Raw genomic sequence first — 24817 nt, forward strand, 5'->3', positions numbered from 1 at the left:
TTAGATCAGTTTTCTGTATCTGGTATTATTACAAAGCTAAATTATGAGTGAACAAATACAATACTGCAAGAACTAGAAGACTAAAGTTTGGAGGACTACCCTCAAAAATTGCAGCAGTCAAAATACTAAACCAAGGTCAGCAAGAATACAATAGGAAATATTAGGTTTCAGCCACAAATCCCAGAAAAGAACAATGCTGGAGAGAATAATAACCCAAAAAGATATCACAATGACCTGTAGATTAAATTCCAGCTGTGAAGAAGGCCAACACTGAAGTTATAGGTGTAGAATCGAGGAAGTCTCAAATAGAAGCAAATCCGGGTGTCAGCTTGGCGCCATATACTGATTGAAAGGTCCTTTTTTGTTATTTCATTTGGTTTTTTTTTTTTTTTTTTGGGTGTTTGGGGGGGGGGGCTTCAAGCTCAAAATAGCATGCAATTCTAACAGATAGACGCAAACCAATCTCTGATATAGCTTCTCTCCAGAAAGAGAAAAAGGGGATATTGCTAGATTTGAGAGAAAATAGGTAGTAGAACTAAAGAAGCTTTTATCAGTCATAAAATAAAGTTATAATGCCCCAGAATGTGCAAGATTCTTGACGGTCGGATCCAGAACTGGAATAGGTATTGATCTGGTGACAATAAACAAAACAGACCAACCGCCTAATTGGAAAACCCAAGCAGAAACTCCAGATTATATAAGCTTCGGGTGGAGAAACAGTTAGTGATGAAATCAGCAGGTATGTACTCCATATTTGGGATGTCTTCAATTGAGATTTATGTTGATGAAGAGTTACACAAGGTTTAATCAGTAGCCAGTTGATTATGGTGACATATCATGAAGTGAACTACTTTTCTGTGGTTTCATTGACTAGGATTCATAAGGTATAGGGTAGCATAGTATTTTTATTTGCATCAGCCCTGCTGCCTGCAGCTAAAAAGGTCGAGATTGCTCCATGTGTTTAAGAAAGCATCCAATGGTGTTAAATCAACTAACTAGGGTATAGATGTTAATAAACTTTTATTTTTTATATTTAAAGGGTTTTTATTTACAAAAAAGGGTTTATTATTTTCTAATTTTACAAAATAAATCCCTAAATCCACCTGATTGAATCAACAATTCTCCTTGCGTACCTCTTCTTCTTCTTCTTCTACAGTGCCATTCGGATCTCCTTTCTCTTCCTTCCCTAACATCACCGGCACCACCACAACCACCACCACCACCTCTTCCTCGCAGCAAACTCAATCATGGTTTACATTTGGATCAACCTCATCTCCTTCTTCATCTCTTCTTGGTTCTACCGCTCCATCTATTGGTGGCTTCTCATTCAGGAAACCACTCTTTGGTTCCTCGACCTCTGCAAGTTCCAACTACTTCTACCACATGGTCCACATCTAACCTATTTGCTGGATCTAATGCCTCTTCTGCCCCAAAATTTCCATTTCCATTTTGGCTCTACTTCACCATCATTTGGATCAACATCATTGAGCCCTAGCTTTGGATTGACATCTGGTTCCCTCAAAGGGTTAACTTTAAGAATCAACAAGGTCAACTTTTTTCGATCTCGCCGGCGTTTTTGCCGAGGTCATTGCGGAAAGGTAGAGGAGCCGCAGTGGCAACGGCAATGATGGTAGCAGAGGTTGGAACTGGCGGATCAGGTCGAGGAGCGACGAGAAACGTCGGGAAGGAGATGAGATTCGGAGGTGTACGGTAGAGAATCGCTGATTCTTAGAGTCGGGTAGATTTAGGGACTTGTTTTTGCAAATTTATGAAATAATAAACCCTTTTTTGCAAAACAAAAACTCTTTAAATGTAAAAAAAATTAATTAACACCGTTGGATGCTTTCTTGAACACATGGCGCAATCTCAACCTTTAGCTGCCGGCAGCAACAGCTGCTGCAAATAAAAATCCGGGTAGCATATGGTGCTGAAACCCACAAAACTCCCAAAAGAACTTTAGGAGACCAAGTATTGATGGTTGGCTACCCTGAAATATATCAGATGTGGATCACTGAACTAGCGAGTGTTGAAAGAAGGAGAAGGATACTGTCACAATCAGGTTAATATTGTGTTATTGTGGAAGCCCCCCATCATCCTTATCATAGGTGAAAAAAGACGATTCTGCAAGGGCCAGAAGACTCTTCTAGTCTTTGCAGTACCAGAGGACTAGTTAAACTGAGGATTAATCAACTTAAGAAAAAAAAAAGCAGAATGCTGCAGGGGTATGCCAATTACCTGTGTTACATGTCTTAGCAATGAGTTGGTGATCCTTGATGAGAGGGTTATTGCATGAAGTTGTTACTTTGATATCTTGGCTTAATCATTAATAAAGAAGGTAAAATAGACGACTTTATTTTACAGAGAATTAAAATAGGATGTACTGATGTAGAGAGGTATGTACAGAGTTTTAGGTGATTAGCTTGTTTCTTAAAGAAAAAAAATTTATAGGACAGTGATACAGTTAGCTAAAATCTATGGTGCAGAATGTTTTGCAGTAAAGAAGCACATATAGTTAAATTCAGTGTCATGGAGATGAGAATCTTGAGGTGGATGAGTGGCAAATTAGGATAAAGTAAGGAATGTTTCTGGTTTTGGGGTGGTGGATACCCATGGAATCCATAATTGGCATCTCCAATATATACAGCATTTTATTCATACGACGCCATTTTCCTCCAGCATTATGATTGGATATGCTGTTTTTTGGTGCAAGTGAGTATCCTTTACCATTAAAGAACCTATATTACTTTCTGTTAATTCTTTGGAGATGAAAAAGGACAGTGTCATCCAATAATATTCATGTAAGGATCCTAGCTTTTATGTGAACAGAAAATTATTTGTTGACGTGGATTTTAGTTAACATGACACATGGTTGATGAGATTTTCTGATTTCTTTTTATATAGTCCATGCTTATAATAATTCATATCTTCATTTTGCTTGTCAACAACAATTCCTTAGTGTCCTTGGAAGCTGCATTTTTCTTTGATATTGTTTCCTTTAGGCTGGGATTCTCATATATCCTAATCCTACCGTTTAGGTACTAATGAGAAATTTTTATAGCTTTACTTGAATGAAAGAAGAGTTGCAGAATGGAAAGGTTTGTCACTGGTGGTATTAATGTTCTTGTCGCAGCATAGTATACTTCTACATCTCAAATTCAACTCCAAAATGAGAAAGTTTTGAATATCTGTTGAGCATGTATGTCATTCTTCATGTTGTACTCACATACAATTTCTATCAATACTTGCTGGATTTTGACATTTTAGGATCAACAATATGTAGGGAATCACGTTCATGTCCATGGAACAAACATTAGATGACCAGTTCTAGTTAACATGCCCTTCTCTGAGCCAAATTGCCTCCATCAGAACCCCATTTGATAATTTATCCATGGTCTCTACTTTGGAACACAACATGAATTTGTTTTGCACTAACATTTTGCCTTCTTTAACCTAAGGAAATTTATATTTTTCTTTAACCACCTTTATCTTTGACTAATTAATCTTTATTTCTAGCAGTTTGTGGACCTTTGTGGGACCATCCATGATATCAGGAAGGCATGGGATCGTCACAGAAAACTCTTTCCTCATCTAATTAGGCCTGCCTCATGTTTATCTCTGGCCAGAGAGGATTGGGGCTTGAAAAACAGTGTCAAAGGAATACAAAATTCTCCTGTGACTGTGCATCATGATGTTTCAGAAGGAGATGGTACTCATGATTCGGTTCAGCGTTTGCTGCAAGAGCAGGATGTATCACTGCCTGAAAATCCAGTTATTGTTTCTTGTCAGGCTGTCACTGACCAACCTGAATCAGAAGAAGATCACAATGACACAGAGAAGAGCATGCAACAGGTAGAGTTGCCTGAAGTGTTGGATGAGGAACATGAACAAAATGCGACAAATCAGAGTCCAATTAGCAATGATGCGGTGCTTAAAGCGGCCTGTGACCCTCAAGTTCCAGAGCCTTCTGAAGAAAACTACAAACAAGAAAATGAAGTTCAGAAAGCACCTGATATGAAGTCCATAGTTGATCTTGGACCACCTTCTCTGGATAGTCTTTCATTAGAATCTCAGGATGTTGCACCCGCTACATCTCATGACCACGAATGCACTGAAGAAACCTCTAGTTCAGATGTAAATAGGTCAAAGAATGGTGGTGTCTCTTCTGTGTGCAGTCCACCATGCATACAATCAGATGACCTTGCCCATGTTCATCTTCAAAAGGATTATGGTTCTTTACACGCAGAATGTAATCCAGATTCTTTACAAGAACAGACGTACTCACAGCCGCTTCCAGCTAAATGCAATGCATTGAACCGTAATGCTGGAGGAAAATGGCGTCGTATGAACAAAACTAGACAATCTACTGGAGATGCCAGTTATGGTTTCCATGGGCATCCACAACTTCAGCAGCCTCAACAGTGGCATGCCTCCCCACAGCAACAGAGCCAATCAGCTGAAATGCAGCCTCAAATCATTATAAATCAAGGTTATCCATGTCAGCCTCAGTCTGGGCCCAATTCTCAAGTTTTGCATAGTAATCAATCACAAAACCAGTATCAGCCACCTGTTACTCAGGTAAATGCAGGCACAGCAGGTCCTCATATCTGGCATGCACAAAATTTTCAAACACAGAACTTTGCATCCGCACCTCAACCTCAGCAGGTTGCACAATTTGTTACCCACCCTCGAGCAAATGTATATCCGTATCCAGTACAAAGTATTGAGCAGCTTGGGCAAATGCAGAGTAATCAAGCATATGCACATCAAATGTGGCAGTATTACTATCACCAACAGCTGTATCAACAACACTATCAGCAGCATGTACAACATCAGCAACAACAGCTACAACAGACTCTGCAGCAGCCACAACCACAACCACAACAGAGTCTGCAGCCACAACCACAACAGATAATGCAGCCACAACCACAACAGACTTTGCAGCCACAACCACAACCGATAATGCAGCCACAACCACAACAGGCTCTGCAGCCCCAACCACAACAGACAATGCAGCCACAACCACAACCACAACCACAACCGATTCTGCAGCCACAACCACAACAGGCTCTGCAGCCCCAACCACAGCACCACTGGCTACAGCAACAACCACCACAATCTTCTCTGCAGCAGCAGCACTACCAACAACAGCAGCAGCAGCAGCAACAACAACTACAGCCACAACAGCAGCATGCACAGATTCCTCCATTACAGCTTCCAGCATGGACGAACAACTATTACCAGCAGGTGTGCCTTGCCCCTGCTCCTAAAATCTAGCACCTAGGAAGTGTATCAAGACTAAATGAATTGGAACGAAAACAAAAGTACATACAGAAAAGGAATCAGAATCCAAATCATATTGAAAAAAAGGTTGATTGGCTGACTGATGTTTATAGTGAGCGAAAATAGTCCCAATGGGAATTTCTCTAATCGCACAAACTGAGTAATGTTAAGTGTTTGCCAGAGTAATTTTCTTTTCTTTGTTTCTATTTACTTTTTGTGGATGTACAATTTTTATTACTGCTTCAAAAGGAGATTTACATGATATGTGTGCAAAGGATGGTAGGAAGTAGTAAAATAGGCAGAACTAGTGTGGAGCCAGAATAGAAGAATGGTGGGAGAATGTATTACCCTCAAGAATAAGAAAAATATTGGAAGAAATTAGAGGGGCTAGATGAAAAACATGGGAGGAAAGGAAATACTGCACCTATGGTCAGAGGGGGGACAATCTAGGATGAAGAGGGAGATGAAGTCTGGGATACTAACCCTGTATGCACAGGTCAATGTCTCCATATTCATAAAAAAAGTCAAAATTCTGTACACTTTCCAACGGATGGGGTGTGTGAGCATCATAGTTATCGAGGTATGTTGCCTAGGTGCCAAGATGCCTTGGTTGCCTTGTGTCTAAGCCCCCTTCAATGCCTTGGGTTGCCCAGACGCCTACTAACAATAGCAACTCGACCTTGTTCCAAGTAATGGGGTTGTTACAGTCAGCTGTTTTTGAGTTCATGCTAGATGTAGAGCCTAAATTATACATGTCTTTCCTAACATTAGTTTTTCTATTTTGTAGTCATTGCAGCTTTGAATGTCACCATTGTTTTTATAGATCGGAACCACTATGCTTCTCTTCCATTCATTTGATGTTTCCCATGTATGTTTACTAATATTAAAAAGCGCAGTTAGCCAAGATAAATCACGGATTCATTTTCTCTTCCCCACTTCTGTCAGAACACCATCTAGACCTGGTACCTTGCCTACTTACCTTGAATTAAAAAAATTTATTTAAATGTTTATTTTAGGCACCCCAAATTTTTTGTTTTTGTGCATCATGTTGTGCCTTGATAGATAATTCAGCCTTCTAAGACATTATTACTTGAAATGTATTCACTGCTTGGGTTTTGTTGAATGATCATGCTAACCATCAACCACCAGGTGAGCAAAGGCGTCCAGTTTTGTAAGGGATGTGTCATATGCATAGTTGTTAAGGCGTCGCCTAGGCATCCGGGCGCCTTTGGAGCGCCTCAAATTGGTGTAACCTTATTTCAAGCAATAAGGTGGTTGCCTTGGGGTATGAGGCATCGGCTCAAACGCCTCGGACGCCTTATACCCCAAGGCATCCGCTTTTTTTTTTCTTTTTAAAATCACATGAAAGATGCCAAATCGAAGTCATATATTGAATTACTTATTAGATTCTGATTGTAAAGTGTCTATTGTTTGAACCTATATGCATATTTATAATGACTACATGTGACAAAATAAAATTAAACAAACAAAATCGAAAGAGAATAAGTTCTTGACTCGAGTCTCACACTCTCACTCTCACTCTAATCCCTAATCTCTCTCTCTTCCTCTCTTCTTCTCTTCCATTCCCGCAACGACACTCCGGCAAGCAGCAGCCAGCAACAGGCAATTTCTTCTCTTCCTTTCTTCCCGTGACTTTTTATTTTGGACCTACTATGTGTGGTTTGTAATATGTTGGATGACTTGAGGTAGGCTAATATTAGTTTTTTTATATTATTTAAGATATGATAGATTTATAATGAATTAGAGTGTATGAGATGTACACTAAAAATTTCACTTAAAATGCCTCAACCGCCTCAAAAGCGCCTCGGAGGGCGCCTCATCGACTCATTGCCTCAACTAGCCTAAACCACCTCGCATTGCCTTGTCGCCGTGACAACTATGGTCATATGTGAGGGAGAGGACATAAAGACTCATCTTTTATATTCTGATGTCTTTTTGCTATTTCTTTTTCATTTACAAGCTTCTATAGATCAATATGAAGTAAACAGGATAATGCCTAAGGGGTGGATAATGATTCTTCTCTTCTCTGCCCCTTCAACATCCCCCTCCCCTGAAAACTCCCATGGGGGGTGGCGCCCCGTGACCCATGGCAGATTTTTTGCAGGTAACAAGTTTGGCAGTAGAGGGCTTTTTCTTCGGATGACCTAATGTAGTGGATTGCACTTTGCAGCAGAGGAGTTCAAGGGACTGAATTGCATACCTAGGCATCTAGAGTTTTGGGAAACATGAAGAGTTTTGGATTGGGAAATTTGGCAGATTGATCTTCTTTTAGTAAAAGATTTTCTTCCAGTCACTTCTACTTGATCATTTCTTTTATTTCTAATAGATCAGTCCCCAAACCCACCTAAGAGAGGAGAAAAAAATAGATGCAGCATTGATCTTGTCCATTGCTAAGCCAAATGGTTTGTTATTGTAGGCTACATTTGCCAGTGAGGCTGTTCTTTTTGTAGTAAATTTCTTGGGACTATTCTGGTAGACTTGGAGAACCTACTACAAGATGTGTGTCCTGAAACATCCCTTGCTGTTAATATTGTAAAGAAATTGTAAGGCTTTTCTTTCGTTGTGTAGGTTCAAGGAGCTACAGAGCATAATATTGAGGTACATGCCCAAAAGCAACCTTCCTCAAGCCAGTAAATATTGGAGGAGCTTCGCTACTGTTCTTTGAAAGCTGGTACGTAGTCTCCCAAAAATAGTCATTTCATCTTCCTTTGGGAATTATATTCTGGAAGAGTTGAAGAATGTCATAACAATGACACATATAGAAACCAACCAATCATATGGATCATGTAGATGATCAATCAATAATTGTACTGTATGGTGTCAAAAAAATAAAAATATAGAATGTAAGTGTTCCAAATCAAGAGTTCACCACCACAGGTAGGTGTTTCTTAAGAAAATCTATTTTTTATTTTTATTTTGAAATTGTCTAGGTGTATGTATACCTACGTGCCAACAACAATCTTTGTCAAACCGTTATATACATAAGGAGCTTTTGCTGTTGTAATTGGAAAACTGGTACGTGGTCTTCCCGAAATTGCAGTCATATCATCTTTTACTTCCATGATTTGAAGAAGACAGACTATTTTTCAGATTGCTTTCAATACCGAGAATTTTATTGTGGATTAGCTTTTGCCTGGACTTAGTTCTTCCAAAAATTCTCGCAGGTGATAAGGTATGAATTTGTGTGGTCATGACATCGCAGTGAAGTGCGCGAATATGCAACCTGAAGTATAGTTCATTTCTACGTAGGTGGCGACTGTGGCTACTGCTGCAATGGTGTGGCATGGGGGACTTTGCATCCAGAAAGATGACATACGGATGGTAAAATTGGTGTTCTATACAGGGGTAAAATTGGTATTTTGACATTGTATTTTAGAAGGTATAGTAATAGTAATTTTACTATAACTCTGCTCTTGCGTCAAATATTCAACAAAATGTCTTGTTGCTACTCATGGAACAATTGTTTGTAATTATCAACTGAGCAATTCTATGATTTTGTCCGACATGTAGATGAGTCTCTCCCCCACTTCCTCATTTCAACATTCCAGGCAACATTGGTTGGATGAAACACAAACATACCAGAGTATGTCAGAAAGCAAGATTTTGGAGCCTTAATTCATATGTTGAATTTGTTTCCTCAAAATAGTTTCCACAATATTTTGAATGTTATTGTTAGTAATATTCTTACAAGATATGAACTGTTCTTTATATTTGTAATGGAAATTGAGGATGTTGGAAGTTAAAGAATAATTTATATTTGGGCTTCTTAAGATTTGATTCTGAGTCATTTTTTAACCCAAAAAAAATGGCATCATTTTTAACTTTAAAAAAATAGCATATTGCATTTGCCTCTCCTCCAGTGCTATTCAAAAGATGAGGTGAACCACCAATTCTTATATCCTTTCAACCATTATATTACAAAAAATATTTTTTTATTATTTTTTCAATTATATATATATATATAGATTGAACGGAAGGGTTAGGCCCGTGGATCAATATCCAGTCCATTTTTGACAAAGAATTGTCTATTCCCTTCTAGATGTGTGACATGTGTCCCAATATCATATCAAAAGGTTGAAGTTTATTTACAGTTCACATCCATTCTTTTTTTAAATTTAATCACAATTTTTTGATGTGATTTATAAATGGATTTCAAAAATTTTTATGTGATTATAAAAAATAAAATAAAATAATCCATTAGCTTTTGCATTAACCAAACTGTACAAAATGAAACCACCAGCCCTACAAACCCTAGCTCTCCAATCTTTGGCTACTGAATAGAATGAAAAGGGTGGTGAACGAATGAAGAGGGCTAGACTCAAAAGGTAGTTTTGCAAATCGCTTTAGACCTTGCCGAAGTCGAAAGTTCTACAAGAATCTTCTTCAGAGAATTCCATTTTCTGTGGGATGCATTATACTCATGCATTTTTACTGAATTGGCGATTGCAGTAGAATCACATTAAACATGGCCATGGTGATTGTCCCTTCATCGTCAGGATCTTTTGTTTCTAATGATTTTTTGTGAGAGCACATCCAATATGTAACCCTCCATCACGCTCATAAATCCCCAATTCAACTGGTTCTCTCTCTCTCTCTCTCTCCCCGGTGGCCAGTGGATTGGGAAGACTGGTGATCTCCCTTCAACTTGGGCAAAGAGTATGTTCTTCCTCCCAACAATAGAAGGGTAAGACGTTTTTCAACAAGCTAGAACCTTGAGGGTTTGAAACCTCCCATTTGTGCACTTCTGACTTAGCCATTTACAAAGTCTTGAAGGTGATCTCTTTCAGTGGGGGCACATGGAGGGTTAAGCAGGAAGAAGAAGAAGAAAAAAATTAATTAAAGCCGAAACAACCATAACCTGCCTGTCTGTCCATCCAGATAACAGAGGAAAGTTTCAGGCTCATTTAACAAAATAACAAACTCTTCTCTGCCCTGACGAGCAGAGAAATGTCAGCCTCCAGTAAAGCTCCCATCCTATACATTCTATATACCAATTGGTTTCACCCTCCAGCTCCAGCTCCAGCTCCAGCTCCATATAGACGAGCTGTCTTGATTACTGGGAAGAATAAGATGAAAAACCAATAGGCACTTTCACCAGAAAAAAGCAAAAACTGAAAGCCCAATGGGCATCTTGGGTCAAGTTGCTATCCAACAGTAGTAGTAGGGAAAACCCAAAGTTATCACCCGGTAAAAGAAAATGAAAATAAAGGGGAGCAATCCTCAAATGTAGAAAACTGAACATCAAATTATTTAAAACCTATATCAGCCAGTGGAAGGAAAGACAAGTAAACGATCTTAGTGAACCACGGGGGACAAGTCCAGAAAAAGAACTTTCTTCTCTCAGATATTTTCAGAGAATTGAAGTTCCCACTAGAAATTTAGAGCATAATGTCCCTAGGAATAAAATCATACAATTCTGGGTAATAAAAGATAAAACAATGACAATATAGCATGATTGTCAGGAATATAGTTCTACATATACATCCTCTGCCATTTGAAAGGCTAGTCCAAGGATCTTTGTCAAATCTGAATTACCTGCAGATCAATAATCAACATCTAAAACAGGACCAGTTACTTGAATTTCAAAATCAATGCCAATATTAGTGACATGCAATAAGTGCCAATTATCATGCGTAGCAAGGAATGCAGCATTTGATGGTCACAAATTTTTTAGGAAATATCAGGAGATCTCTGCCTTCTTACAGGATTGAATATATTTATCTTGCCTCAACCTTCTCAACAGTCTAGATGTATCACACTGCCATCATCCAAACCCTGAATTGGACCTACCTACTGTAATAATGATGAAACGAGAATATACATATTACTCTCATCTGATTCACTTTTGTATATCTATAACCCTTAGACAAACTCAAGGTCAGTCCTTATTGTCCACCTTCACCATTTGATGGTACCCTTTGGAGAGGTTTGCAAGGTCTATTCATACTTCAATGATAAGCCTCAGCTAAGTGCAGTGGGACCTTTAAAGACTATAGAATTTTGCTTCGATAGAAATTATCTACTCAACCTACCCACCACCACCTCAGATCTCACAGTTAAAACAGAGCTCCAGTCTCAAAACCTTGTTTCATTCAGTATGCAAACCCAGTGACAATCCTGAGCAGTACAGGGCAGCAATCATTAGATTCACAGTAGTTTCTTGTGCAATGCCAACCAGCTACTTACTCTGTAATCCCTCACTATCATCAATCTGATAATTTCTGCTTCATAAAAAGCTCCTTAATGCTTCCATCAGTTGTCTAATACTGCATCTACTGCATCATCATCTACACGACTACACCTTGACTGTGGCAATCCTCTAATTCACTTCATTGCTAAACTATTCGCTGTTAATCACTTCTCCACTCTCACTCAATCCCACAGCGATGGTTTTTCTCTCAAATAAGGAGGAGCCACCACAATAGTCCACCTATGGATTGTTGAACAATTAAGACGGGTGTACTGTTCTAGCAAGGAAGAAATAGCTCTCAGAGCTTCAAATTATTTGTGGCTTCTTTTTCTATGCAGAATCTTGTCTGCCAACTAGGTTAATCAACAATTGAAAAGACACATTTAAGCTACTTTTGCAATGACAACACACTTCAAGTTGCACTTCACCCATGCATCAAGTCAATTGAACATTTTCAAATCCTATCAAGAAAGAACTTGTCAAATCAATAATTCCTAGCAAAACAGAGTATCATGTTGCCTCTAGTATTGTTACAGTTTTTTAATCTGTTTGAATTAAGAAAAACATTATCATATTTCTTTTCTGAACTCAAATCACAAAATTAAACAAGTAAAATCTGCAACATTTATAATACAAGGGTATAATATCTTTAAATGATAAGATAAGAGTGAAGAACTTCAATCATTTCTCTTGAATCCAAGGAAAAAGAGGATCATGTGATACCACAGAGCAGTATAAACAACTATATTCACAGCAGAACTTTCATCACATCCATATTCCACAACAAACAGAAGCAAACCAGTCCATGACAGCTTTATTCATTGTAAAAATCAGTCATATACACACCTGTATGGAAATATCTGCACCTTTATCTGCACAGAGGAAAAAAAAAAGAAAAGAAAAAGAAAAAGATATTCTAGCAACTAGATCTGACACGACATAGATACAGCTATTCAGAGAGACTTTTCTGAGTAAAGTAAGAGGGGCATATACCGCATGTCAACTCAACAAGCTCTACCTGGGAACAATTAATCAATCTTGGAGTTCAAAGAGGAGTGAGGATTTAAAATATTGGCCTGTTGAACTGCTGATCAAGGAGAGAAGAGGGACACAAGAATGTCAAATTCAAAATAATGAGGAAGAGAACAGAGGGCTGTGCTGCTCCTGGTTACCAAATCTCTTTGCAATGATAGGACGGACGTCATCAGCTTCAACCAGTGTCTCTAAGAAGGGAAGTAATGAAATTAGTGCGCGGTCAGATGGGTCATCAAACCAACTTTTAATAGGTATCCCATTATTCACTTGCAACCTGAAAACCTGAAATCATAGAAGAGAATAAGCTTCAATAGTCAGAAGCTAACCTCATCCAGAGCAAGGCTTTCTTACAGAAATATTACTATTAATTAAAAGGCTTTTTTTAAGTGAAATATTACTATTAATCAAAGTACTGTGCCAGACATTCACATGTCAGAAATTAGCATAATGCAGATGTGACAGAATTGAAGTTGCAATGTAAAGGAAACAGTTGAGCAATATAGCCCCGTGAGCAATAGGAAAATTGGATCCATCCGATTTGTTAATCAAAACAGGTAGGGTAAACCTACAATGATGATGGTTTTCGTATTTAGCTAGTAAAATTGGTCAAAATAAACTTTAGATCAATTGTAAAGTGCTCATTTCTCAGTCTAGCACATGATAATTAGCAACAACTAGTCATAATTTATGTGGATTTGCCTCCACATACTAAGAAAAAAAGTAATAGTAATACCTGAGGAGAATTGTCAATGATGGCAACTTTTGCCAGATCAACTCCTAAAATTGTCAAGTCTTTGGTGTAGCTACCATCTGAAAAGATGCATGATTCACGAAAAATGCGTCTTGAGATGAGCTTTCCTTCTGGATCTAGTATATTCAAAAGCTCTTCAGCATAGGCACTCAGACTGGCAGTGAAGACAATAACTTCAAACATCTCAGCAACTCTCTCCAAGAATGTGTGGAGATAAGGCCTTTGTCGCACATAAACAGTGTGCTCTTTCATGTTGAAGAAAACCTGAAATGTGAAGTCTGCATCATCACATTGTTCCAAGGTTGAGTGGACGAGTGTTTCTGTAAAGATGCAGATCGGTTATAAAAAGTTCAGAAAACATTTTTCTCATCAACATTCCCAATATAAGAGAACTCAGATAAAACTGACAGGAAACTAGTGAGAAACAATATGAACATGTGAAGCTCAATATGTAGCTCACAAGCTACCACATATTAAATAGTCTCAAAAAACTCAATTCCCTGCATCCTGCATGGAATGGAGTCAGAGTTGTAAGACGAGCAAAAATAATCTTTGGGCTTATGTACTCCAGAAATATGGAGACAGGAGCATTGATTGTGCAAAAGCCTGGAGACCATTTAGTATAAATTCGAGATCTCATGTCAACCATGTCCAGAGTTGTTCAATTCAGGTTGCACTCACACAAAGGACCATGAAAAAAGAAACTACTACAGTTGAGAACTAGATGAAAGAAAAAATAATAATAACAATAAAGAAAAGAATACACAAGGAATTCGTAAGCAACAGAGAAAAAGTATAAAATAATATATAAGACCACTTCCTTACCGTCCAAGTCAAGTACTAGGGTGTTCTTTTTTCTTGTTTCCTTTGGCAACAACATAGGCCTAACACCCATATCAGATATGTCATGTAATTTTTTGGTAAACAATTGTTGCTGAAAAGAGTCCCCTTCATCCAGGTCAACAGATTGATGGTTAACATCAGGCTCCTGGTCACAGGATTTCATCTGATGGATTGCCAGATATAAGCATGAATCATCGGAATTTGTCACCACCTCTTCATCTATGTTACCATCTGGTGTGTTGCTTGGTCCAGCAGTTTCTTCTAGGAAAGGCACTATCATGTATCTCTCAGCCATATCAGACATCATATCAAAATCAGTACAGTTATAACCAAGAGAGGAATTGGCCTCTGTAACATCATCAAATCTTATGTCTCCATTGAAAGAGAAGCTAGCAAGACTCATGTCAGATATAAAGAAATCCGATACATTGCATGTTTGACATTCACTTGAGCTACTGCTGCCATCGTCACTTTCATCAGCAATCAGATGTGGCACATCTGGTACTTCATCACTCCCAACTGAAAGAGAAATAATAATAATAATAAGCATATTGATAAGGACCCCGTTCTAAATGATATCTGACATTTCTAATTGTGCTCCATGTATTAACAGGAAAAACTAAGGAGACCATTATATGGAAAGCTTAAGACAACTCTGAGATTCCACACAAAGCATTTGAGGCAAGTCTTTAAAGTAAAAAATTATCAGAAACAGGGCCAATTGATGACAACAATTGAACCCATAGATCGCTTATATGGAAAAAGCAAGACATGAGGAGAAAAATCCTACAGAAAATCCACTACAGATCACATGCTATAATTCATGATAAAAGTAACCAAGTTTGTGGCAAAGGATATTATGGCAAGTAGACTTAACTATTAATGCAGGTAAGAAATAATCTGCTAAGTACCTGCAGAGGAGGAAGAAACAGGCTTATAGCTTATTCATCTGAAAAAAAGGGGCTCATGATTCTAACCTGTGGTTCTAGATAACCCAGTTTTCTGATTGACATTAAATGACATTGCGGTTCATTACTTTAGTCCATCAAGGATTAATCTGAGATTCAGGAATTCTATTTCATATAAAACCAGGTTTTATCCAGGATTTGGGCCAGATCCAGGATCTCTGATCGGCAATTATAAATATCAGAGTCTGTTGAAATCTTAATTTCCTATTAGGAAAATTTCAGAATTATTAATTCAACCATCAATTTCATTTGAAGTTCATGGAGCTTCAGATGTTGTTGTAATCCAACTTTGACTATAGAATTTCAAGCATCTAACTGGTTGATTGATTGTTATTAATTTTCTCTCTGACAAAAAAATTCTCAACTCTGATTCTGGTTTTTATTAGAAATTCTGATCCTCGTTGATAGGTGATCCAGCAACTCGTCACACTAAGGTGACACAGGGAGATAATTTAAGTTACAGTGTTACAAATATCATCAGGTGTAGTGCCCGACACCTACCATTATTTCACTCCATCAATCGGGCTAAACTTAAAAGTTACTTATTCACTTTGCCTATTAAAAATCAAGTTTAGGGCATGATTTTTCTGGACAAGCAGGTTCAGGAAGTCATTTTGGATTATCATACAGCCGTCCATTTGCTTCCATTTAGACCTGGCCCTTCATATAAATTTTGATGTACTACTGTACAGTTCATTCAAATGGCATAGGAATCTAGTTTCAGGGCTATCCTCTTCCATATAAATTACTGAGATTAGAAATTAGGGGGTAAAGTTAGGGTGTTTCCACTTGATGCTCAGTGTCTCTGTGTTCAGCCTAGTTCGCATCAACAGAATCAACCATGTTTTGCATATGTCCTTTACAATTGTTGAGGGCCCTATAAGGGATAATAATGTTGTCTTCTGTAGGCTGGTGCTTTATTAAAGAAACTTCATGTAAAGCTACATTTCTAAGCTCCATTATTAAGACCACATTAAAGATACATTTCTAACTCCCATTAATGAAACCAGAGTAATGCTCCTAACCCCGAGATTCTTTTGAACTTGCAGGTTCTTAAGATTAGCAGTTCCTTGCTTCTGGACTATGACTTAGTTCACCCATCAATGCTTAACTTACTACAAAAAGGCCAAACAACCAAAAATGGACATTAGAAGCAAGTTCTCCACTAGCCTGACTTGTATTCAATTCATACCTCTGTTATAATCATGTACCAGAAAGTCTGTGGGAGTTCATCCATGAGTCAGGACCCATGATCCAAGAGGAACATTTAGCATAGAGGAAAGAAATTGAATGAGACAGAGAGCAACAGACAACGGGCATATTTAAGCACTTGTCGAAAGGTAATTGAAGTAATTTCCAAAGGCAGCATTTTTTCCATTGAGTACCAGATGGAGAAATGGATAAAGAAAAGCTTCTTCCCACTCAGGGCTCAAACAGGAGGGACAGATCCAGTTATAGATAATGTTGATATATTCTATAACCACAATTTTTAATCATCATGTGGATGGATTCAATTGTCAAGAACAGCTTTTGTCTTCAATTTACTTGTTTATTTCTGACTTCACATGCTGGGTAATTAAACTCATTTTGCCACAGGAGATAACAGATGCCTAGGACATACATGCCTTGGAAACAAGATAAATGAAAAAATAAAACAATGCCAGACCAAATTTTGACAGTGTGGATAAGAAATGACTAGGACATACTTGCCTTGGTAGCAAATCATGGGGGGGGGGGGGGGGGAACAAAACTATGCCAAATAGACATTAAAGTAAAACTTTCCTCATTATCATTTAGTGACCTACATATACAAATTAAAGGTTATCAAATGTACAGACTGATGACAAGCTTGATTAAATCAGTAGGTAACATGTACAAATTTTAATGCCTATCATTATCTCTTCTATAAAGGTTACCAATGGATCAGTCACTGAACCAAGTCCCCAATATCCTTCCTGTCTAATCTTCATTCATTCCTCAGTCTGGATATATTCTATCATGAAATGCCATGAAAATCATTTAAAACATAATTATGTATCAAATGATCTGTCAACAATTACAGTTAGTATAGAGAGTTCTTATAACTGCCAACAATTACTTAAAAATCAAAGATAAGCTTATGCATTATTCTGTTTCCTATGGGAAAGCAAAAATTATCTAGTCAAATGATTAAAAAGTCACAGGGAAAAAATGTATTAAAGCACCATAGATGAAAAATTAAATAACCAACCAAAACTGTTACTTTGTTTGTGTAGCTACAATTGAAGCTGGCACACCAAATACCAAGTGGTAGAGTCTGGGTTATAAAATAGAGTATAAGATGACAAGTGGAGTGAATAACCAACTCTTATACCAAATCCCTTCACAATGTGAATGTGAAAAATATATAAAGCAAGGTAAAATGGGAGACGACAGGTTTACAAAATGAAATGGAAAGCTAAATTCAATTAACATAACTTTTAGAAGTACCTGCAGAGTTTTGAATTTTTGGTATGCAATGAATATCATTGGGTTCCAAATCAGGTGAAAAGATTGTTTCCAAGTTTGAAGGGCACATGAGTGATTCCAAAGAAGGTGAGAAGATTGTTTCCATGTCTGGATTGCACAAGGTTGATGGTAAATCCTGTAAGTCATGAAAAGTTGTTACAGAGAGCATCAGCTTCATTGATTGGTCATATGTCATAATCACAGAATTTGCCAGACAAACTGAAGTCAACTAAAGGAGCCAAATCAAAAATCAAATCATCATCTTTAAGGAAGAAAATATCAGGCTTCAGACCATCGAAAGGTTACAACTCAGGAGAACCCAGAGATGATGTTAGAAAAAGTCTAGTTCTGGTAGAAGTGCAGCAGTTATTCCTTTTTAAATGGTTAATGGCTTAATCACTTTTTCTTTCTTCTGAATCAGTTCATATTTACTATGCTTTCCATGTTCTTCATGTTGATTAAAGATGCCATATAGCAGTTCATATGAGGCTAAAATTTTGTGCATAGGTAGAGAGCTGTAGAGCCTCAGGTATTTCAGCCCCATGGGAGATGGCTAGGTGGCAAAACCAAAGCACTGAAAAATCAGGGGTTACCAAAATGCACGGCACTACCAAAGGGATTCATGGACATAAATGGGAGTCCAAATGATTGAACTGGGGTCTAAAATCAGATGTGTCCAAGCCACAACATTCCCTAGATATCCAGAGGTCAGAAAATGCTTCATCACTCTTCCACATGGCAGGACAAACCAAAGATTCCCCATTAATACTGCCACAAAGGAAAACTTTTGCTTTTAAAAAAAGGTGAAGAAAAAAGGGAAAAAATTCAATAATTTATAAAATCAAATGTAGTAGTGGTCCTGAACTGTCAAAGGGGCAAAAATAAAAACTATATAACTAACTATATTTTGATCTTTCATGCAATATTTTCTTGACAAGAGTCAGAATAAAATGAACGATTGTACATCCTTGCGATAGGCAAACAAAGTTGTTTCAAATGTTAACAACATTACAAGCATCCTGTTTCACTGTCCTGGAACTAAATGGCATCTTTTTAATCTTCTGCAACTTTGACCTCAGTTTTTCAAGGAATTTCCGTACTTGTTATGGCTGTGAACTTGATTGTTGTGATGGGCATGGGTTGTCTATCACACAGACCCATCAATGTTTGCTAATGTGGGAAGTCATGATAGATTCCAGCTGTCACTATTAAATTATTATGAATATCTTGACCCAACTATTATTACAATGTACTTTTTTCAGCATCTCATATAACTTGAACTGATCTGGAGTTATCTTGAGCATAAATTCACTCAGCACAAGCATGGTACATTATTTCAATTTTATTTGCACTTTCATACCTGTAGATTAAGAAAATCCAACTAAAATAATAGGGCTCAACTTTCACCTAGACAGACAGTAGTTAAACCCACCCACAAGTGGAACTGTAGGCTAAATTCTATGGGAACCTAAATTCCCAGAGAAAAAATCTGGGATCAGTCCCAAATTCTGGGCACGTATGGCTCTGCGGTAGCAACACAATATTGAGATAAAATTAAGGGAATAAAAATGGAAACTAGAGAACTCAGATTTAGCAATTATCAGGTTCTTGCGAATAGGAGGCATATAAACTTAAAATTTGAATCAGTCATATGGTCCAGGAAATGGATATAACGCTGATAACCCTCTAACTATCTAGGCTATACTGAAAGCTATAAACAAGGCTTAAAATAAAAACCAGATCTTAAAATAGAAAGTTCATTGTTATTGCTGATCAACAAGATGGAAGCAGATCCACCTGATCAATGGAAGGACCTTGGTAGTGTCCTGAAACTCCTAAAGGACACAAGCAACTGATGGGTTGATCAACATCATGCTTCTTTAAGTGTAGGGTGTTGTGAATGAAAATGGGTCTTCCAAAAAAGCATTCCTTGCTTTATACTCCTTTCCAATATCACAATGAACAGAAACACAATCTTCAGGAACAGGCCCTGCAATATCTTTAAAACCTTTCTGAATTTCCAGGGAATGTAGAAGGAGAAGGGAAGGAATCAGGCATTGCACCTACAGTCTATGTTGGTCTCTTGCTAAACCTGATGGCACCACACCAAGCTACTGCAATTAATCTCAACACAGTCTCATAGCAAATCAGTAAACAAAGCCAATTCATTAACTTCAATAATAGGATGGGTCTGTAGCCCTTACAATATAATGAGGAGACTGCAAACTGTAAAAAGTAAGCGACGATATTAGTAACTAAATAAATAGACCCACACGTGTTGTAGTGGTGCCTTATACTAGGAAATAGGAATATCAGAATTAGAAACTAAAGAAACTTCCTTATACATTGGAAACTAAAGATTCTAACAAGTAGCCACATTTGTAACTAGGCAGCTAATATTATCTCTACAAAATAACCCCAGAATTCAGGTTCCAGACCCATAAACTTGGTCTGGGGTGAAACAAAACTCCCATTGAAGTTACATGGCCCTTAGCATGGACCTGGTTCTTCTCATTCATATGGTTGTCCTGTTTGTACTGCAGCTGTTCTACAACATAACATTTCCCAACCAAACTTCTAAAATTTTCCAGATGACAAAACCATAAGGTTTTGTATCTTTTCAGATAAAAAACCATGACAAAGGAAATTTTCAAATGAAACTAAAGAAAATGTATAACATTTCATGTAAAAACTTGGGAAATTTAACTTCACTGATTAAGCACTCTTCTCCTAAGTGAAATAGAGTTCTTTTGCTCAATTTGCAAAATATTATATAATTTTTGGAACTTAAGTCATACCGTTCTTGAAGCAGCTGCAGAATCAACTGAAGGCAATGACGACCCTTGAAATTGAAGGACTTCTCCATCCAATAATTTTGAGTCATCAAAATCTTTATCATGTTCTGTATCTTGTTGAGATACTTCAATATTGGAATACACTGGAGTAATAAGAAGTATTAGTTGTCAAGAATAATAATTTCGGAGAAAATTACCTTATCTATTTAAAAAAAAAAGAATCCCACTATAATAAGCCGCTAACAGTTTGGGTTCAAGTATTGCATATTCAGTGATTCGAGTTTGAATTCAATCCTATCTGATTATTTAGTACCTTATCACTGGAAACAAACTTTAAAATACTTTAATTGGATATAATATGCCCCTGTACCCAAAACTGGGAAATATGTATGGGTAATTTCAAACAAAAATAACATAAAGCCAGAACGAGTCTAAAAAATTTTTAAAAAAAAGTTTATTTCTTTTGGTACAATAGACATCAAACAAACATAAACATAAAGCCAGAAACAGTCTAAAATTAAATTCGTTTTTATTTCTTATGGTATCAATGGAAACAATATATGTAAAAACAAATTCAATTGCATCTGAACCAGGGCATTATTGGATATAATAAAATTATCAATTGGATAGCTCTTTATAATACCATAACAAGACATTAGAAATTAGAATCATTCTAATCAAATCATATTCAGATCTTATCTGGATCAAAATCCAGCCAAACAATAGACAGAACAAACATTAGAAGATGACCCTTGAAAAAGAAAACAAAACGAAAGACCATTGAACTCAGCAAAAGTAAAAATTTTATACAGCGACTTATCAAACACCAGAAAACCAGACAGAACAAAGAAGTAACGGTTTAACAATTTAGTTCCCTCAATTTATCCTTCCTAATGCCAATATGAAAAGTTTGTGCAAGTGCAATAGCAGAAAGTATAATAGTTTACCATCCAGAGAATTTTGAAGAGAAGTGTCCAAATCTGCCTCTTGTTGAGATACTCTGACTTCCACAGATGAGTTTTTTGATATTTTACATGATTTATTGCATACCCGGAGACTGTGGCCTTCTCTTAAACAACTCACGTTAGGTTTGGTCTTCATTTTTAATGCTGGCATTTGTCCTGCATTATTGGAATAAGTATCAATTTAATAAGCAGTGGCAATTACTAAGACAAGCTACAGCAACTAGAAAAAGAAAGCAAAAAATTCTATGTTCCCCCATGGCCCCACCCCCACCCCACCCCCAAAATATATATATATATATATATATATAAATTTATTTAAATGCACTTCATTTTCTTTCCCAAGTAAGAAAATAAATAGTTGTCAAGGCAGCAACAAGGTCAAAGTGGCACCAAGGAATGCTCATACCTTCGGTTGAAAGATGGCACCAGCCATGATCAACAAGGTGTTACCATGTCTATCTTGGTCAAGCATATGACCCAAGTGACCGCGTTTTGTACTGTGAATTGTTTTTCCTTTTAAGCAAATTGATGCATTTTCTGATTTCTTAACTGGTGTGCACATAATCCTGTGAAGTATGAACACTCAGCAAACCTTCTTCATAGCAACAGCAGCTTGAGTCAACACCAACTGCCAATCAACTACAATGGTGTTGTGCAGCAGGTTGGTGTCTCGGTGGGTTTTACTCCAATCAAAATCCCTTTGACTGGCCATTTAGTACTTCTCAACAGTTCTAAATTTTAGGGCAAGAGATTTAGTCATCAGAACTGTCCATGATCAAACCCTTCGCTTAGCCCTTTTTGCACTCAAACAAAGTTTCAGCCCCAACTGAAACCTAGAAACCCTTAAGCCCCATTTCCTTTATTGAAATCCTAAACCCCTTAAGGGAGTCGGTTCAGCTTAAGATACTATACTTGGCAGTCAATTCAATTGAGGGTACATCGAAGAACGAGATCTAAGTTGCAGCCTCATCCGACCATTAGAAACACTACATTCCCCCTAAACACTAATGAGATATCATAAATGAAACATCAAACCTTCACTAATTCACAGTTGTTCCAATTTCAGCAATGATGTATCACCAAAGCAACACCAAAACTTCATTAGTAGGCACCCCTACATTAACTTAACTATACCATCAAACTTGAGGTTCTACCAAACTCTAACACTAGCTTTGTCCCAAGACCTGGATATTGACTTCTGGAGTCTAGTTGGATCCTTTTCAATCTAGAACTACATTTGAGCCACCAAAAAAAAAAAATCTAAAACTAAATCATATGACCTCTAAATTAAGTTCCAAGTCCGTGGAAGCTGCAGAAGGAAGTGGCAGTGTCATACACAATCAAGAAGAGACTCAGAATGGTAGAGGCAGATAGAACATTTGTACATTTTTGTCAATTCAAGAGCATTATTAATTAGACACACAATCTATGACACACATCTTGAAAAGAATCAATAAAAAAGTAATCAGAATTGATCAACATCTTTCTCACAACAAATAAATGGAAATGAAAGATGAAACACACATTATGGTCAACTAAACCCTCTCAGAGGCTTGCTTGAGAATATGAAAAGAGGAAACTCATGTAAATAATGAGAATAAGGTTTGATCCTCTGAATGGGGATTCCATAGGTATCCCATTCAAAAAATTACATGTTTGAAGCAAATAGGACTTTTTTGGAGATTTGATGCAGTTAATAATACATGACCTGGCATTTACGGATGTGAGAAATCCATTCTTGATTCTACGAGAAATTTTACAAAAGAATTTCATTTTTATTTTCTTCCATGGAAGTTTCATCTTCCCCGAATATATACTAACTTTTTGTCTACTTCTTCTTCTGATGATTGATTGCCCCTGTTCAAGTAGATATACCTAGGTTATAATTCAATTATTCAACAAGTTCAATAATGAGCATAACGGCAACTATTATTTTGATAGAGAGAAGGAATTCTGATTAGCTTTCACGAAGTTTTCAAACAAACAATCTTGATGAATCTTTTAGTTTCTTACTTACTATTTCAACGCTATATATACTTAACAAAGTTTCTATTATTCATATTAATAGCAACTCGAGGAAGAATATTCTTATGTGTTAATAATTTAGTTTGAAACATCGAGTTCCATAATTCATGCTAAATCGACGTAGGCAAATAGAAACGACACCCTTAAATTAACAGACTAAATACAATTTCACAGAGCTCTAAAAACTTTCTGTTCTAGAAGCCACTTTCAGAAACCCAATCATTAAATAATAACTCAGAACTTCAAAATCTACATAAAACCCAATAAGCGAAGCCAAATTAAGAGTTTATGAAGCCCACAAAAAGGAAACTCCTCTCCATATAAAGCAATCAAACTTGCCAGTAGAAGTACCGCATACAGATTCACTTAACGAAGTCAACCGACCAAAGTTTTCCCGATAAGGGAAGTCCATGATCGCCGATCCAAACATAGAGACAACAATTCACAAAATTAAACAAACCCAATACAGCAAAACAGAACTAAAGACGGCCCAGTAAAAAGAATCCCGTATACTGCAACAATATAATATGTTTCACATGGCATGAATTTTCGATCAGATGAACTGAGATGAAAGTAAAATAAAAGAAGAAACGATATTAGCAGAGAAGATAAAGCAACGTCCACCGAAGAAATCAACCAAGTTTCTGGAAAAATGGGAAGTTCCAGAAGAATCTCTACATACCTGTTCAGAGTTCCCTGACCTTTTCTCCTCTTTTCCCTCCCTCACTCGGACTCTCCCGCTCTCTTTCTCTTGACTCTTTTTTCTCAGCTGATGATGATCAGAGAAAGAGAGAGAGAGAGGGGTGAAAAGGGGCAGAAAAAAGGGTCTAATCACGACCCTTAAAACCTTCGCTTTACGCTTTGGAACCGCCAGAAATAGAGAATGTCGCCGTCTTTGGGGATCTATTAACGAACGGCTAGGATACGAAATTTGCACTTTCCTCTTCAGTAATCTACTTGTTTATGTCCCATAGAATTTTGACACGTAGATTCTCCCTGTCCATTCAAATCCAAACTCGACACGTGTTCTCGTCACGGAATGAGAGGAAGCCTCAACCCGCGTTGAAGAACGGCCCCTGGGACCCAGACTTTCAGCACGTCTTCCGTTAGTTAACTATCTGTGGGTCCCATACTCGTTCCCCAAGAGAATCTCTTTCGCAACCATCGATCTTCGATCAGACCCTTCTCCCCCCCTCTCTCTCTCTCTTCCCTGGAGGAAGCTCCGTCGAATCGGACTCGAAATGTGTTTCAGTGAATTACGGCTCTGTCAGCGAGTGAAATGTGTTCTTCTGTTACTCCATTTGGTAAAACACCATCGATCATCGTCAGAAACGCAGAGACCACACAAATGACAAATCTGCGCGGCAGAAAATTGAACTGTGCGAACTGCGTTTTTGAGTGTGAGCAACTCATCAATCTTCTGTTCTCCGAAACGCTCTAATCCGTCACAATCAGAA

The 24817-nt window shown here is 37.5% G+C and overlaps 2 protein-coding genes across 3 annotated transcripts in view; one reads left to right on the plus strand and one right to left on the minus strand.

The window, feature by feature from the left end:
• PRP39-2 (Tetratricopeptide repeat (TPR)-like superfamily protein) overlaps positions 1 to 9021 on the plus strand; it is a 36469-nt gene extending 27448 nt beyond the window's left edge. The window contains exons 13-15 of the mRNA XM_089143619.1: positions 3517 to 5244; positions 7870 to 7972; positions 8466 to 9021. Coding sequence (XP_088999745.1) covers positions 3517 to 5244; positions 7870 to 7935 — 1794 coding nt within the window. The 3' untranslated portion in view covers positions 7936 to 7972; positions 8466 to 9021. The remainder of the gene's footprint in view (positions 1 to 3516; positions 5245 to 7869; positions 7973 to 8465) is intronic.
• Positions 9022 to 9156: 135 nt separating this feature from the next.
• LOC149026091 (uncharacterized) lies at positions 9157 to 24211 on the minus strand. 2 transcript variants are annotated; one of them, XM_089146330.1, is made up of 7 exons: positions 21742 to 24030; positions 21318 to 21491; positions 20374 to 20513; positions 17558 to 17711; positions 14103 to 14639; positions 13260 to 13597; positions 9157 to 12808 (listed from the first exon to the last, which is right to left on the minus strand). In XM_089146330.1, the coding sequence occupies exons 2-7, from the start codon at positions 21484 to 21486 to the stop codon at positions 12617 to 12619; spliced, it is 1530 nt and encodes a 509-aa protein (XP_089002456.1). In that variant the 5' UTR covers positions 21487 to 21491; positions 21742 to 24030; the 3' UTR covers positions 9157 to 12616. The 2 variants fall into 2 exon arrangements, with proteins under 2 accessions (XP_089002456.1, XP_089002455.1); XM_089146329.1 differs by lacking the exon at positions 21742 to 24030 and adding an exon at positions 24043 to 24211 and having other exon boundaries at positions 9158 to 12808.
• Between the last annotated feature and the right edge of the window lie 606 nt (positions 24212 to 24817).

This window comes from Hakea prostrata, chromosome 2 (assembly GCF_041222555.1).
Source record: "Hakea prostrata isolate BN-2017 chromosome 2, UWA_Hpros_2, whole genome shotgun sequence".
In the NCBI taxonomy this organism is placed as follows: domain Eukaryota; kingdom Viridiplantae; phylum Streptophyta; class Magnoliopsida; order Proteales; family Proteaceae; genus Hakea; species Hakea prostrata.

Excerpts from the sequence above, each read along its gene's own strand:
- LOC149026091 (XM_089146330.1), bottom strand. The coding sequence starts at position 21,486 with ATGCCAGCATTAAAAATGAAGACCAAACCTAACGTGAGTTGTTTAAGA. Across the intron at positions 14,640-17,557 it reads AAAAATTCAAAACTCTGCAG|TTGGGAGTGATGAAGTACCA; the intron begins GTACTTCTAAAA and ends TTTCTCTTTCAG. Across the intron at positions 13,598-14,102 it reads CCTAGTACTTGACTTGGACG|AAACACTCGTCCACTCAACC; the intron begins GTAAGGAAGTGG and ends GCATCTTTACAG.